This window comes from Dendrobates tinctorius, unplaced genomic scaffold (genome assembly GCF_039654945.1).
Source record: "Dendrobates tinctorius isolate UK_male_01 unplaced genomic scaffold, ASM3965494v1 ptg000143l, whole genome shotgun sequence".
NCBI classification, from domain to species: domain Eukaryota; kingdom Metazoa; phylum Chordata; class Amphibia; order Anura; family Dendrobatidae; genus Dendrobates; species Dendrobates tinctorius.
Genome location: NW_027361810.1, coordinates 25,003,249 through 25,015,769, shown reverse-complemented (window position 1 = coordinate 25,015,769; position 12,521 = coordinate 25,003,249). Strand labels below are relative to the sequence as shown.

General features: G+C 44.8%; 1 protein-coding gene across 3 annotated transcripts in view; it reads right to left on the bottom strand.

The window, feature by feature from the left end:
• Nucleotides 1-12,521, bottom strand: part of RIF1 (replication timing regulatory factor 1) — a 66,281-nt gene that overhangs the window by 40,418 nt on the left and 13,342 nt on the right. For all 3 annotated transcript variants that reach the window (XM_073545608.1, XM_073545610.1, XM_073545609.1), the window contains exons 5-11: nt 5,802-5,932; nt 5,627-5,718; nt 4,551-4,740; nt 4,375-4,467; nt 4,154-4,292; nt 3,579-3,730; nt 3,328-3,427 (exon numbers count right to left, since the gene is read on the bottom strand). In XM_073545608.1, coding sequence (XP_073401709.1) covers nt 3,328-3,427; nt 3,579-3,730; nt 4,154-4,292; nt 4,375-4,467; nt 4,551-4,740; nt 5,627-5,718; nt 5,802-5,932 — 897 coding nt within the window. The remainder of the gene's footprint in view (nt 1-3,327; nt 3,428-3,578; nt 3,731-4,153; nt 4,293-4,374; nt 4,468-4,550; nt 4,741-5,626; nt 5,719-5,801; nt 5,933-12,521) is intronic.

Below are 12,521 nucleotides of genomic sequence, written 5' to 3'. Positions count from 1 at the left end.
AGATCAAATAACACAGCTTTAAAATGTTCCTGTCTTCCTCCACCACCCCCACCTCCTCAATTCCACACGATAGCAAAGTACAAAAGGACTTCAAATTGCACTTTATGTATGTGTTGTCAAAAAATGGACTTGTGGTTACATGACCAACATCAGTTTTTTATTCTGCTAATGACGGCAATTAAAAGCACTCGTTTCATTGGGGGGGCACAGGAACCATGGGGTGCGCTGATGCCACCAGGAGTTTAACAATAAGAATTACAGAAGTCGGCTCCTCCACTGCAGAAAGTTTAGGCGAGTGTCATGAAGGAGGCACAGATCTGGGGCCCAAACTTGCTTCTACCTACGTTTTATTGTTTTGTTTCCATACCTAAAAAGAAGAGAGAACAAATTGTTCAGAGGGGAATGGCCTCTCTGAAATCCCAACATAAGACGGAGAGATGTCCACTAGGGTTCAGACCGTATCTTCTCTCATCTGGGTGGCAGGACCATGTATCTTCATGCAGTTGACAATCAGGTACCTGGAGGTCAGTCCTTGCATTTTGTCTCCTGCCCACCCACCGTGCACTGTACTAAGTGAAGACAGATCCAAGACCACAGAACCAAGACTACCGAGGCTCTCCTGGTTCCCTCGTCAGAATCAAGGTTTTAAATTTGGTCCCTGGCTTCTGTTGTAGCCTAGCCAGCTCCAGCAGGTCATGGCCTCATCCAACCAGGCTTGCATGTGGGCTCTTCTTGCGCTCAGGCTTGCCATCTTTTCCTTAAGCACGGATACCTGGTCAGAGGAAGCCTGCGACGGACTCTGCACATTCCTCAAACAGCTTAGCACTGTTCACTCCACAGAAGAGGTCACTTTCTCAGGATACAGAAGGCCATCTGCCTGCTCAGGGACTAATAGCCACAATAGGCCAGCAGCATTTAGCCCTCTGGGCACCAGTTTTCAAATCTGTTCTCACCTTCATTCTGTGTCTTACCCTCAAGAGGACTGCATATGCCAGCAAGCGTAACCTCCTGCTCACTCATTTAGCTTATGCTGCATGTAAGTAATAATCGCCAACAGTCCAAAATATCGCGATCTGCACCCTGCTTGCCCTCATCAATTCAGAATTACCCCCCAGAAATGAGAGTTCCCTACAATCTGCCCCGTATGGGCCATGACTCAGTTTCAATCAGTGCCCGTACGGTGCTGGGTGTCCCAGATGTTACTGATGGACCATCTCCTCTACTGTCTCATGTACTTTGACCACTTCCAATGGTGAGTCAGTCCCTCCAGCAGAGACCTCTATATAGCACATCGCACAGCGAATCAGCATCCTGGCCACCTCCTCGGACGAGTAGGTTCCACCACAGCATATACAGGCCACATGGCACTCTGATCATTCCTAGTAAGTCAGACCAACAACCAGTGACCCTTCACTATGCAGTCTACTTCAACGAGCGTCAAGAGTGCATACTTGTTCTTCCGGCACCATTATAGCCTATGGACCCGTCGGAGCATACGCCCGAATCCACTTTTGCAGGGTATCCAGACTAAAGAACAGTTGCTAGAACGCAATGTGAAAGTCCTAATCTCCCCCCCCCCCCCCCCCCAAAAGAAGACCCCACTGCATTGGGGAACTACAGCAGTGAATCAACAGTTGCCCTGTACACTTTTTAAGGAGAGCCAGTCCAGCAAACAGACCACCTCAGTGGCGTAAAGCACAGGTGATTCGGGTTGTAACCCAACCACTTCCCAACGCGAGTCAGTCCATTAACACAACACCCCTCATTGTGGCATATTGCATAGGTGAACCAGACAGTTCTCTGACCAAACCCCCCGTGTCAGATCAACAAACAGTGACTGCTCATCTTATGGAGTTTCCCACAGGCAAACTGCACAGTGCTGTGACCACTTCCTAGAGTCACATCCATCAGTGAGCTTCTCAGTGTGATGTATTCAGCAAATGTTCCTGGGCGCTTCTATAACCACTGTGAACCGGAGTCTATCCTCTGACAGATACCTTAAGGGCCTGTCATACTAAGCGATATCGCTAGCAATATCGCTGTAACTTGTGACGTTATAGCGATATTGCTAGCGATATCGCTGTGTCTGACACTTACCTACGACACGCTCCCCCGCTGGTTATCGCTGATCGCACGAGAACGTCCTGGACTGTTTCTCGTCGTCAGCTTCCTGTGGAGAGACGAGCGTGGAGCCAGGCGGGAGGACGCAGGATCGCCTAGTGTGACAGGTAAGTAGCGACCCCCGTCCCCAGCGATGTCGCTGGTGAGATCTGCCTGTGTGGCAGCTCACTAGCGACCACTTAGCAATGCACCAGTGATCCTGACCGCGTCATATCGCTGGTCGGGATCGCTGGTACATCGCCAAGTGTGACAGTACCCTTAGAGAAGTCTAGCAGTCCAGGTGGCCTTACTCCAGCTTTAATGATGGAGGTTAACAAGAGTGCAAATTCAAATTCAGACCCTAGAATGGCCCATTCCGCTAAAGTAAGGAATATGGGCGACTGCCTCACTGAAGTAGCTCATACTAACTCGCAGCTGATGGACTGTCATGTTACACATTAGTCCCTTCTAAAAGCATTTCTTGCATCTTTTTCCACAAATACAGGAGTACACAGAAGTCCTATTTTCAGTTAACTTCGTAGCCGCTGTTCTCGTGTACACCTTTTGTCGGCTTCTTCTTTCGGTTGATACCCAAATCCTTTACTTCTGTGGGAGCTGCACCTCTTTATTAAGCTCGACTTACAGATGCACCAATTTACTGACAAAGCCCCATCCTGTGGAGGTCAGCTCATACTCTTAGGTGGTATGCGCCTTACCCTAGCACTATTCTTTTAAGGGGTGCAAGTCTATCCTGATGATCCAAAAAAATGTAGACATTGTTTGCCAACATCTGCTGTGTGTTCTTCTCCGAAGGGTGGGGGAGGGTGCTTCCTTTTTGGGACCAATGGCGCATCCGTTTTGCCATTTCCTCAATTAAGTTTGGTTTGATCTGTCCCCGGACACACACAGCACCTACCTCTCCAATTTGCAACAGGTCATAGCTAAAGGCTTTGCCGTTCTATATATTAAACATCTGGCCTGCAGTCATCTCTATGGAGCGTATTGAAGAGAACATTCGTAAACCCATCATCTGACTGCTCCAATCAGTGGCAGCAAATTTATACATTTATGATCAGCAGACAAATTTAGTTTACAAAAATGGGTGCATTAGAAGTGCTTGACATAGATCAGATGTAGGAAACGCCCAAAAAAAAAAAACTCAATATAATTGGATGAGATAACAGGTAATTCCCACTTTGCACATCCAGTAACGATGAAGTGTATTACCTTTCTGTAGCGGCGTTGATGACACCAGACTCTGGTTAGCGGATCGTGACAGCGTTGAAGATTCTGCACTTAAAGCGCTCTGAAGGAGCGGTAGACAGACCTGAACAAAGAGGGACAATAGTCAAGAATCACATTTTTGTAAGTTTAGATTAATTTTAAGCAAAAGAAAAAATTTCTCATGCAATTATTTTTCTTGTTAACACTAAAGTATTGCAAACAAACAAATTTGGCCGATAATATAATTTAGTTACCTGCTCAAAGTGTGCAGGCATCTGAGCGCCAAGACGCATTAGCAGATACCACCAGACCTCGATTTTTGTGAGAGCCAAGAGCTCAGTCTTCACGTGGATGGAGCTCAGTGGCTGCATAAGTAGTTTCAGTCGCTTTGTACTGCAAAGTATATCTGAGGAAATGCAGAACATCACACGTGTGATTAAAACAAGTACATGAAACCTCAGCATTTACTATAATACCAGAAAGCCCATTTCCAGAAGAATCACAAGCTCACTAATAGGTGTTGTCCCCTTTCTAAATATTTTATGACGTACTTAAGCAAAACAAAAAAAAAAAAAAAAAACCATGAGATGTATTTACTCTCCCTGGGTCCCGCAATACCTCATCACATCAGACGAGCTACTGAGCTCAGTGATCGGCTGCAGTGCTGTACTCGGGAAGTGGGAATAAGTAAAAAACTTGCTTTCGGCCAGCACATTCAAAATCTTGCTTTATGTGGCAAGAAGGAGTGCGGGGGCTCAGGATCTGCGTTTTAGTGATCGCTGCGGCTGGCTGGAGAGAGGCTGGCTGCACTACTGCTGTATTAGATTACCTGGATTTAATGCAAAATTATCAATAAGACTTTTCCAAGCAATAAATGCTATTTTCTTCACGGCTGGGGTTCCACTTCGGAAACCAAGTTCTTCCAGCTGCAGCAAAGAGTTAATAAAGCTGCCGCTTCGATGCAATGTCTATGAGACAAAAATTTGACAATACATCACTGCAATCAATGATCACCCATCCACAGCTAACCCCAATGTTACCAGTCATTACCTTTCCCAACAGCTTCACAAACAAGGGCCACAGCTTCAGCACGTATGTCTCGTTCTTACAGGTGAAGAGTTTTTGGAGCTCTGCAATGATTTTCTATATGGAGAAATGGAAGGGATATTAGGTCAAGTAATAATGTATATGTATTTAACATTTGCAGAGGGTTCTGGATTACTCACAGAAGTCATGAGCTGTTCTGTTAGGGCTGACACTTCTTGTTGTTTCTGAAGTAACAGTGGTACTCCAATTTCCAGGACTGTTGCTGCTTTTATCCGAACTTTGGGTGCAGAGTGAACAACTAGTGGAATAATTAACTTGGCCCATCGAACAGCTTCCGAGGTCATCTGTGTCGGGGTCTGTTCCAAGAGCCTGAAACACGGTAAAGTTTTGGAATGATGTCTGTGCATAGTGTGATTGCAAATAGAGGAGCCCACATAGAAAGGAGATGTATTCGCCAAGGTCTACAGCAATTTATCTGTCACTCCCACAAAAATTCATTCACCAGCATTGTTCCATCAAAACAGGGGGACAACTGCTGACATTCGGTGGGTGCATCGTCAGTCAGACCCCCAACAATCTAGCATTTATCTATAAACTGACTACCATAACCCTTTTGGACAGAGGCAAAATAGTAATAGGAATGTGGTATATTACCCATATAGTATGTGCTAAATTGTGCCCCGGCCTCTTAGGGTCCATTTCCACAGACTGACTGGGGGTTCATTTGACTACCTGTTTACACAGGAAGATCAAAAGATCTATATTAAGATGCCACAATTCTCGCTAGCACAAGTTTTGTTTACAGAAGAAAATGCACTGACGAGATCGATTTTCTGGGCTGCAATAAAGATAATTTTTCTCCTTTAACCGTGAAACGACAACGCTCTTGCAGTGTAAATAAATGCCCCTTTAGTAGCAATGCCTGTGACTCAAGTGTGCAAGGATTTGGGCGCTCAATAAAGTACTTTAATGTTGAAAATGTTAAAAGGAATCATTATAAAGAAAGATTTGTTCTCTGATGCAAACAGGTTATTGGCCTTTGCCCCATACATAGACGTGTTGTATCCATGGAGCACAGACAGGGGAGGAGGGCTTCAAGCTTTCGACAGTAGTGGCCGCTTTGGAAAGAGAATGGATGAATGAAGAATGGATGTCACTAAATCTAGAGACTTCACGCAGCAAAATGTAGTCATGCTTCGTTCTGGAGCAGAATGACCCAAAATTTGATATCGTAGAAAGGAACATTTTTCCTCACCTTATAATGACGTTCAGTGCTTCATATACAATGACTAGTGACTGCACATCTTTAGTAAGTACGTTTTCTAATGTAGAAAGTATAAAAGGTACCTAAAAGACAGAGTAACTGCATTACAGTCCACGTCAGAAGTCATACTTAAAGGGATATTTCTAATATTCGCATAGACACTTACCACCATCCCAACTTCTTCTGGGGAGAAGTTTTGTTTAGAAATCACCCAAAGTGCTCTAGTGCAGGAGTTTTTATCTGAGGTTTTCACAGCAATACTATTTAGTGTAGACAGCAACTCTTGCACCCCAGATGCTACAAGAAAAACACAAGAGTGTTAGCGAGCATGATCATGAACCATATGGAGAGGTCAGGTCCATTAAGGCGCAGTGTGTCGGTTCCTACATTCAGTGTTAAGCTCTTGGCGAATGTTAAATAAAGGCGTCCATTTAGCTTATAGACCCAAAGGTGTCCTTTTGGCATCCACCAGGTGGTATACATTGGTATTGATTTATTTTTTACCTTTAGTAAAGCACAGCAAAATGACAATTTCTTATATGGTGATCTACAAGTTTCACGTTGTTTACGCGAGACATTCTACCAATAAAAAACATACGCAATGTGCAGAGGCCCTCCATTCACCACTATTTTATATACAAAAACAACTGATTTATATTTACAGGGAATCTGTCACCCCTTCTTTGAGATATCAATTAATGATATTCAATTGTGTGTCACATACGGATTCTGTTAGTACTTTTGCTTCCCCCTGATCCCGCACCTTTCATGCATAAATACCTTTTTATATCGGTTCAGATGTATGTAAACCGCCGAGGTCCGGTCCGATGGGTGGGGCTTATTCACCTGCTCCTCCCCGTCTTGCTCTACACAAGAAATGCGTAGAGCAAGGCGGGGGGGGGAAGCAGGTGAATAAGCCCCGCCCAGCGGCACTTTACATACATCTGAACCGATATAAAAAAAAAAAAGTATTTATGCATGAAAGGTGCGGGGTCAGTGGAAAGCAAAAGTACTAACAGAATCCTTATGTGACACAATTCAATATCATGATCTCTCAAAAAAGGGGTTACAGATTCCCTTTAAGGTTAGGCATTATTGATGAGCAAACACTCAAAAGGTGTTATCAGAGTATGCTTGGGTGCTAACAGAGTGCCTTGTTCTAGTCCCCACGGCTGCATGTCTCACGGCTGTTTGACAGCCGCAACAGATGCAGGGATTTCCTATGAAACAGGCAATCCCTGCATGTGTTGCAGCTGTCAAACAGTCATGAGACATGCAGCCGCAGGGACTCAAACATTATTGATGCACGCCAAAAAGACACTCGATTACTACCCGAGCATGCTCAAATAACACTTTGTCCGAGTATGTTCGCTCATCACCATTAGGCATGTATTTTGTGCTGGAGCTAACTTAATATGCATATATTTGCAGCTAAAAATACATTTCGCAATTGTGTTTCATTCTAACAATTCAGTCTGCAGCGTTCACCATATAACTGCATCATGGAAGTATGGAGCTATGAAATAATCCAAAACTGAGCCAGAAGGGAACTGAAGGTAACTTGATACATAGTCACTAAACAATGTTTGTTGGCTTTCACCCTCACCCCCTATAAGCCTTCACTTTTCTGTACGTGGCCTGCGTACCCAATCTTTAAACACTGGGTACGCAGGCTGTGCCGCAGTATGCGTCGTTTTGACAGTGCGGCGACACCCGTAGAATGCATCATGTTGGAATCTTATGCTGCCACCGCATCATCAAAACGACGTATGTGGCAGCATACGCATACTGCGGCACGGCCTGCATACCCAATGTTAAAGATAAGGTACACAGGCCGCATGCAGAAATGGGCAGAGATAACTGGAAGAGGCGTGGCTTCACTGAGGAAGTATGCAGCCCTCCGTCCGCAAATGTGAAACTAGCCTAACAGGAGCGGTATGGAACAAACTTCTACATCCAAGATCCTTTTTATTACTAACAAACTTTCCGTCCTTGCCATCAGCAAAACCTGACACCCTCTCTAACACAGCCTCCACACCCCCCACCCTAGCAGCAAGCATGGCGGATTAGTTTATTTTCTCCTGTCAGATAAGTTCTTTCACCCAAATCCCACTGCCACCCTGTTACCCTCCCTTCCTTTGAGGTGCACTCTGTGCGCATCTACTCCCCCACCAGCCTCCAACTGGCTGTCATTTACCGCCCGCGGCCAGCCACCACCTTCTTCGACCACTTCACCACCTAGTTAATTCATTTTCTCTCTGCTGACATCCCCACTATCACCATGGGTGACTTCAACATTCCCATTGACACTTCCATCTCAGCTGTCACTAAACGCTCTCACTTCCTTTTTCGGCCTCACTCCTTGTCTAACCTCTGTAGCTTTATCAAGAGATATCTGTGAGGGAAAGGGTCTCTGTAAATGGCAATTCAAAAGCACCAAAGGTTAGTCCGAGGGATGAAGGGATAAACCAGATACTGGTAAGATTGTGATGTCTTATGAAGTTATGCTGCAAAACAGCGCCATTTTGCAGCATAACTTCATAAGACATCACAATCTTACCAGTTTCTGGTTTATCCCTTGGACTAACCTTTGGTGCATTTGAATTGCCATTTAAAGAGACCCTTTCCCTCACAGATATCTCGATAAAGGCTGGTTGTCAGAACAAAACGTTGATTTTGATTATCTGGAATTCATCTGGGTCATTTTTTGTGTTAAACTTTTCATTGCAAGAAATATTTTGAATGTCGAAGTTTACATCCAACTATATTATACCTATTTAGTTCTGAGCAGCAGCGACTAGACGGTCGAGCACCTATTCTCTACTACAATTTTAACCTCTAACTCACCTCTCCCTTCTGACCATAACCTACTTACTCTTCCCTCTCCTGGTCCACAATCTGAATCTAGACCCCACAGACTTTCATAACCTTGCAGAAGTCTTAAACACCTTGATCCACACTCACTCTCTGAATTCCTTCTCCCTCTTACAGACATACCGGTAAGTTCCCTACACAATGCCGATGCCGCTTTATATAATACCACAATACCTGCAGCTCTCAAATCGGTCGCCCCTCTCTCACATACCAAAGCTCGCAAAATCAACCGACAACACTGGCACACCAGACTGACCAAAGAGCTGAGAGGGGCTACCAGGGTTGCTGAGTGGAGATGGAAAAGATCCCACTCCAACAAGCACTTCATCGCATTCAAACAGTCCCTCATTACTTTCAAGTCCACATTCACTGCAGCAAAACAAACCTACTTATCTCTCATATCCTCCCTGTCTCACAAACCCCCTAAACAGCTATTCAACACTTTCAGTTCTCTCCTCCATCCCCCAGCATCTCCTCCCTCTCCACTCATCTCAAACTTGCAAAAAACATAACGACTAAATACCCTGTATTCGTTATACAGCATTTGCTGATTACTGTCATGTTTTTTACTGCAGAGTATTGTTGCAAATTTGTCATTATGTTTTCTTGTGTTTCAGCCATTGGGTGGTGTGAGCATTGTCTGACCGACTTGTTCACACTTGTGCATGTCACATACGTTTTTAATCCGTTTTTTCCTTGCTCAGCATGGTTGGGAGACCCCATCCTCTCCTGTGTGACATGCACATAAATGAGCTGTCTTGCACCACAAGCCCATATGCTAGGAGGCGCCTGTCTGCATCCTGTTCATTTAGACACTGTTCACATGTTCAGGTTTTAAATACATTAGATAGGGACTGCTTCGTGAAGGGTTACCGTGACGTGGTGAACCGGCTTGGTATACATTTTTTGCAAATAACGTATCGACTAAATACCCTGTATTCGTTATACAGCACTTGCTGATTACTGTCATGTTTTTTTACTGCAGAGTATTTTTGCAAATTTGTCATTTTGTGTTTTCTTGTGTTTAAACCTTGTCAGACACCAGCAATAGACAGTGCAACACACACTACAGAAGATAAAATGTGCAAAAATTTTAAATGAAACCCAGTAGCAAAAATGACTTCTAGCACCAATTACATGCATTTTAGAAAAGAAAAAAAAAATTGTCCCCAAAAATTAACTTCTTTAACCCCTTCCCGACCTGTGACACAGCGTATGCGTCATGAAAGTCGGTGCCAATCCGACCTATGACGCATACCCCGTGTCATGAATTCAAAGCCCCCCCGCGGGTCGGGTGACCGGGGTCAATGAAAGGTCACCTGACCCGCAGATACAGGGGGCTTTGTAATTCACCACAGGGGGCGTGGCTTCGCCCCCACGTGGCTACGATCGCTCTGATTGGCTGTTAAAAGTGAAACAGCCAATCAGAGCGATAGTAATATTTCATCAATGAAAATTGATGAAATATTACAATCCAGCCATGGCCGATGCTGCAGTAGCATCGGACATGGCTGGAGACACCGATTTGACCCCCCCCCACCGGCGATCACCCCCCCGCCACTGAATGACAGCGGCGATCTGCCGCCGCTGTCATCATCTGCCCCCCCTCCCATTCCCTTCGCTCCCCGCCAGCTTCCGATTCCCCCCTCACCCCCGGCACCTTCCAAGTCCCCCCGTCGCTCCCGGTGTCCGGCGGGTCCGGTTCATGGGCGCCGCCATCTTAGAAAATGGCGGGCGCATGCGCAGTGCGCCAACCCGAATCTGCCGGCTGCAGATTCCATTATTTCATTTTGATCACTCTGAGTGATCAAAATGAAATAAAAAGTAAATGAACCCCCCGATTATCACCCCCATAGGTAGGCAGAACTAATAAAATAAAGAAAATATTTTTATTTTTCCGTCGGGGTCAGGGATGTGGTTGGGGTTAGGGTTGGAGTTAGAATTGAGGGGTTTCCACTGTTTAGCCACATCAGGGGGTCTCCAAACGCGACATGGTGCAACCTTTGATTCCAGCCAATTTTGCGTTCAAAAAGTCAAATGGTGCTCACTCCCTTCCAAGCCCCGACGTGTGCCCAAACAGTGGTTTACCCCCACATATGGGGTATCAGCGTACTCAGGAAAAATTGCACAACAACTTTTGGGGTCTAATTTCTCCTGTTACCCTTGGGAAAATAAAAAATTGGGGGCTAAAAAAATTATTTTTGTGGAAAAAAAAATGTTTTTTTCATTTTCATGTCTCTGCATTATAAACTTCTGTGAAGCACTTGGGGGTTGAAAGTGCTCACCATACATCTACATAAGTTCCTTGGAAGGTCTAGTTTCCAAAATGGGGTCACTTGTGGGGGGTTTCCACTGTTTAGGCACATCAGGGGCTCTGCAAACGTAATGACGACTGCAGACTATTCCATCAAAGTCTGCATTTCAAAACGTCACTACTTCCATTCCGAGCCCTGACGTGTGCCCAAACAATGGTTCCCCCACACATATGGGGTATCAGCGTACTCAGGACAAACTGGACAACAACTTTTGGGGTCCAATTTATCCTGTTACCCTTGTGGAAAAAAAAAATTGCGGGCTAAAAATCATTTTTTTTGAGGGAAAAAAATGATTTTTTATTTTCACGGCTCTGCGTTATAAACTTCTGTGAAGCACTTGGGGGTTCAAGGTGCTCACCATACATCTAGATAAGTTCCCTGGGGGGTCTAGTTTCCAAAATGGGGTCACTTGTGGGAGGTTTCTACTGTTTAGGCACACAGGGGCTCAGCAAATGTAACATGACGCCCGCAGACCATTCCATCAAAGTCAGCATTTCAAAATGTCACTACTTCCCTGCTGAGACCCGACGTGTGCCCAAACAGTGGTTTCCCCCCACATATGGGGTACCAGCGTACTCAGGACAAACTGGACAACAACTTTTGGGGTCCAATTTCTCCTGTTACCCCTGTGAAAATAAAAAATTGCGAGCTAAAAATTCGTTTTTTGAGGAAAAAAAAAAAGATTTTTTATTTTCATGGCTCTGCGTTACAATCTTCTGTGAAGCACTTTGGGGTTCAAGGTGCTCACCACACATCTAGGCAAGTTCCTTATGGGGTCTAGTTTCCAAAATGGGGTCACTTGTGGGGGGTTTCCACAGTTTAGGAACATCAAGGGCTCTGCAAATGTAACATGATGCCCGCAGACCATTCCATCAAAGTCAGCATACCAAAACGTCACTACTTCCCTTCCGAGCCCTGACGTGTGCCCATACAGTGGTCATCCCCCACATATGGGGTATCAGCGTACTCAGGACAAACTAGACAACAACTTTTGGTGTCCAATTTCTCCTGTTACCCTTGTGAAAAAAAAAAAAAATTGCAGACTTAAAAATTTTTTTTTAGGAAAAAAAAAAAAAAGATATTTTATTTTCACTGCTCTGCATTATAAACTTCTGTGAATCACCTGGGGGTTCAAAGTGCTCACTATGCATCTAGATAAGTTCCTTAGGGGGTCTAGTTTCCAAAATGGGGTCATTTGTGGGGGAGCTCCAAAGTTTAGGCACACTGGGGATCTCCAAACACGACATGGTGTCCGCTAACGATTGGAGCTAATTTTCCATTTCAAAGAGTCAAATGGCGCTCATTCCCTTCTGCGCCCTGCCGTGCACCCAAACAGTGCCCCCCCCCCACATATGGGGTACCAGCGTACTCAGGACAATCTGGACAACAACTTTTGTGGTCCAATTTCTCCTGTTACCCTTGTGAAAATAAAAAATAGCATGCTAAAAAATCATTTTTGAGAAAAAAAAAAAATGAATTTTTATTTTCACTGCTCTATGTTATAAACTTTTGTGAGGCACTTGGGGGTTCAAAGTGATCACTACACATCTAGATAAGTTCCATAAGGGGTCTAGTTACCAAAATGGTGTCACTTGTGGGGGATCTCCAATGTTTAGGCACACAGGGGCTCTCCAAACGCGACATGGTGTCCGATAACGATTGGAGCTAATTTTCCATTCAAAAAGTCAAATGGCGCT